General features: G+C 49.8%; 1 protein-coding gene across 1 annotated transcript; it reads right to left on the bottom strand.

The window, feature by feature from the left end:
• Window positions 1-1,315: 1,315 nt before the first annotated feature.
• Window positions 1,316-2,647, bottom strand: EV420DRAFT_1644155 (uncharacterized protein; the record flags this gene model as incomplete). The annotated part of the gene is made up of 6 exons (XM_060477607.1): window positions 1,316-1,421; window positions 1,486-1,732; window positions 1,787-1,917; window positions 1,971-2,025; window positions 2,083-2,257; window positions 2,318-2,647. The coding sequence occupies 6 exons, from the start codon at window positions 2,645-2,647 to the stop codon at window positions 1,316-1,318; spliced, it is 1,044 nt and encodes a 347-aa protein (XP_060329314.1).
• Between the last annotated feature and the right edge of the window lie 292 nt (window positions 2,648-2,939).

Genomic DNA, 2,939 nt, shown 5'->3' with positions numbered 1-2,939 from the left:
ATGGACCATGGGAGGATGCATGGTTGGGAGGGAAAGCCAGTCACGCGGTTGAGTGATTCGAAATTGCCGATACACCCACGAAGCTTCATTCGCATCTCGTCAACATCGGCGACCCGGGAACTCGCGCCCGCTGTGCACGACGAGGAGATGCTCGCTATCATCCCAGTCCCGTTTCGCAGCCGACACCCCTTCTCTTTTGGTTCAAGACTTCGCTCTCTGGGGTAGTGGGCTATTAGACACGAAGGAGATAAGAGAATCCCCATGTGAGTATATTGTTCTCCGCTTGGTGGATTAGACTGACTCGTCCGTTACTAGCCAATACCGTGGATTCTTTGTCTTCCCTCCTTTCTCTCCAGCCTAGGTCCAAAACAGTAATCAGACTCGGAGTCCAGACAAATACGTTCTGAGCGGGAGTCGAACCCACATGTTCCTGCATCAATGAACAGAGCAGGGAGGAAAGGAGTCGGGAGGTACGCTCCACTCGACTTGGCTCTGGAATGTGATTCACAGGTTCCCATGCAGGAGACCCCAGCTCGCACACTTGCCCAAATTCATCTCACGGACGCAATTGAAAGAGAGGTTCAGCGCTGGCTCAAGCTCAAACTTTGATATCTTGACAGAGGAAAAGAGCGTGTTTCGTGAGCTCTATCGCAAACAATCGCGTTTATATGTCTCTATGCCATTTACGAGACGATTCTGATACCAAGGGAGAGTTCCAGTTCAGAGTGCGACAGGAACACCGGACGATGATCTAGCGAGTTCCATGAGAAGAGGGTGGGACGCTCAGTGAAGCTTGAAGGGCGGATCTGTGGTTTCGGCGTCTCCCTTTGTGTCCTCATCCACATCGCCCTCACGAAACAGGACCTTGGCACCCGCCTTCACCATAGATCATCCGTCCTCGTACACTTCCTCGTATTGTAGTCATCATCACGGAGTTGAACCCACTCATACTTATTTAGCTGGTCCGCTGCCATGTGTATCTGACGAGTCTAATATTAATAGACGTTCCTGATCTCCTTACGCAATTCTAGGAAGGAAAAAGGACGGTGTTCTGCGTCATGCTCTGACTGGGAGTCGAACCCAGTTTTCGTCCGTGCGGGCGTGTTAATTGATGTCCTATTGGAGCTTATAGGCTTGAACGGTCTCGTTCGCATCATGTTGGTTCGGGGTTCCGAGTTAGGGAATCCTGATCCTCGTTTCCGAAGAATGGGGGAAAAAAACTAGTACGGACGATAGGCAAAGAGAAAGTATAGATGCCACATTGGCTAATACATAGATAGATTCCGTGTATATATACGCAATTCGGGCAGGTATCTTAAGAGCTTGATACAGGAATCACAGCAGTGGCGACATTGCTACCTTCACCTTCAGTGGGTGGCAGCGGAGGGGCTACGAATGACGCAACGGAGGCCTTTAGCATACTAATTAATGCCAAAGAATGTGGTTAGTTAACAGGAGCATCTGGATAAAACTCTAACGACTCACTTGGCCGCAGCATCCCCATCCACCGGCGGTGAGCCTCCAGTCCCGATAATAGTCTTGTGTCCAAAACTCGGTACTCCCTCGTCCGTGACAACGTAGAGGTAAGCCGGTCCGGGTGGATATAGTCTGGCTGTGGGCGGTCCCGTGACAGTTAGAACCGTACCGTCGTCCGAGAGGGAAGAGACAAGCTTGAGAAGACGCTGATCCATATGCACCCCATGTGTGGCAAAACCCAGGTCCATCAAAGACACTTGAATGCGTACCATATAAGGTTAGAGAAGACGAAGGGAGGGGTGAAGCGCACCGGAGACATTCGTTGCGGATGAAGGTAAATTAACGTTCAGAGTGAATTCTTCGCCGTAGTTCACTGTAGCAGGTAGCCCAGTATAGGTTGGACGAGGTCTGGCCATGTAAGGGGGTGAATAGAACTCCATCCTATCAAGAAGAATAATTAGTAGTCGAACATCAAGTCGATACGACATAAACACCTGTATTCGGTAGGATACTTGGTAGTCGTTACATCGTCGTTTGGGTTGGAACCCGCTGGCAGAATGCATAGACATGAGATCGCGTAGAGACTGTAAGACCAAATATTTTTACCAAGCATAATCGTCCCATTGGGTGTCAAAGATGCAGTCGAGTGATAAATCCTAGCGATATTCGTGGTAGGAATTCCCGCAGATGAAAACCGACTACCTGCTTCAGCAGATGGATCATAGACGACTGGAGTAAATGCGGGGTTATCGGCATTGCTTTGCCCAACACGATTGGCGACCTGTGAAATTTCTCTGTTAGCAAAAGTCGGTGGATTCTAACCTAGATGCTCGTTGCATACATTCCCATACCCCGCAACACCGGTTTGTGCCCCATTCACAATGACGATTCTCCCATCTGGCAATAAAACCATTTCTGGCATAACCCTAGCCTGTGGCATACGCTCCACCTGCCATCCAGCGGCTATACCAGCTGCGTTCAGAACCAGTCGGGAACACTGGGCCGACGCGGGAGTCTGCGAAGAAATGGTCGATGGCGACACGCTATCGGAAACTGTCGACCCTCCGCATATCATCACTTCTGGGGTATAATTGTTTTCGGGAGTGAGAGGAAGAAGTGTGGCGCCTGCTGAGAACGGCGAACTTTTGGTGAAAAGATGTGAAGAAGGCATAAAGAACGAGGGAGGGTATGCAACTTACGTTACGCGAACGCCGTTAGGGATACCTGGAAGAGCGGTTTTCAGTGTTGGCTGGCCAGTTAAAGATCATCGCGTTTCTGGTTCGCGGGCAACGAAAATAGTGCCATCCGGAAGGTAAATCATGATGGGGAAGTGGTTGCAGTTACGAGTATTACGAAGGAATTGGCTAGGGAATTTGAAACTCCATTATGCCCTACGAGAAACGGGGTTAACGAAGGGATGTCAATTCGTTGATAGAAGGCTTACCGTTGATGTTCTTTGGTGG

This window comes from Desarmillaria tabescens, assembly GCF_030435595.1.
Source record: "Desarmillaria tabescens strain CCBAS 213 chromosome Unknown EV420scaffold_23, whole genome shotgun sequence".
Classification (NCBI taxonomy): domain Eukaryota; kingdom Fungi; phylum Basidiomycota; class Agaricomycetes; order Agaricales; family Physalacriaceae; genus Desarmillaria; species Desarmillaria tabescens.
Note: the sequence above shows the minus strand (reverse complement) of the source record. Positions and strands in the feature narration are given on the sequence as shown.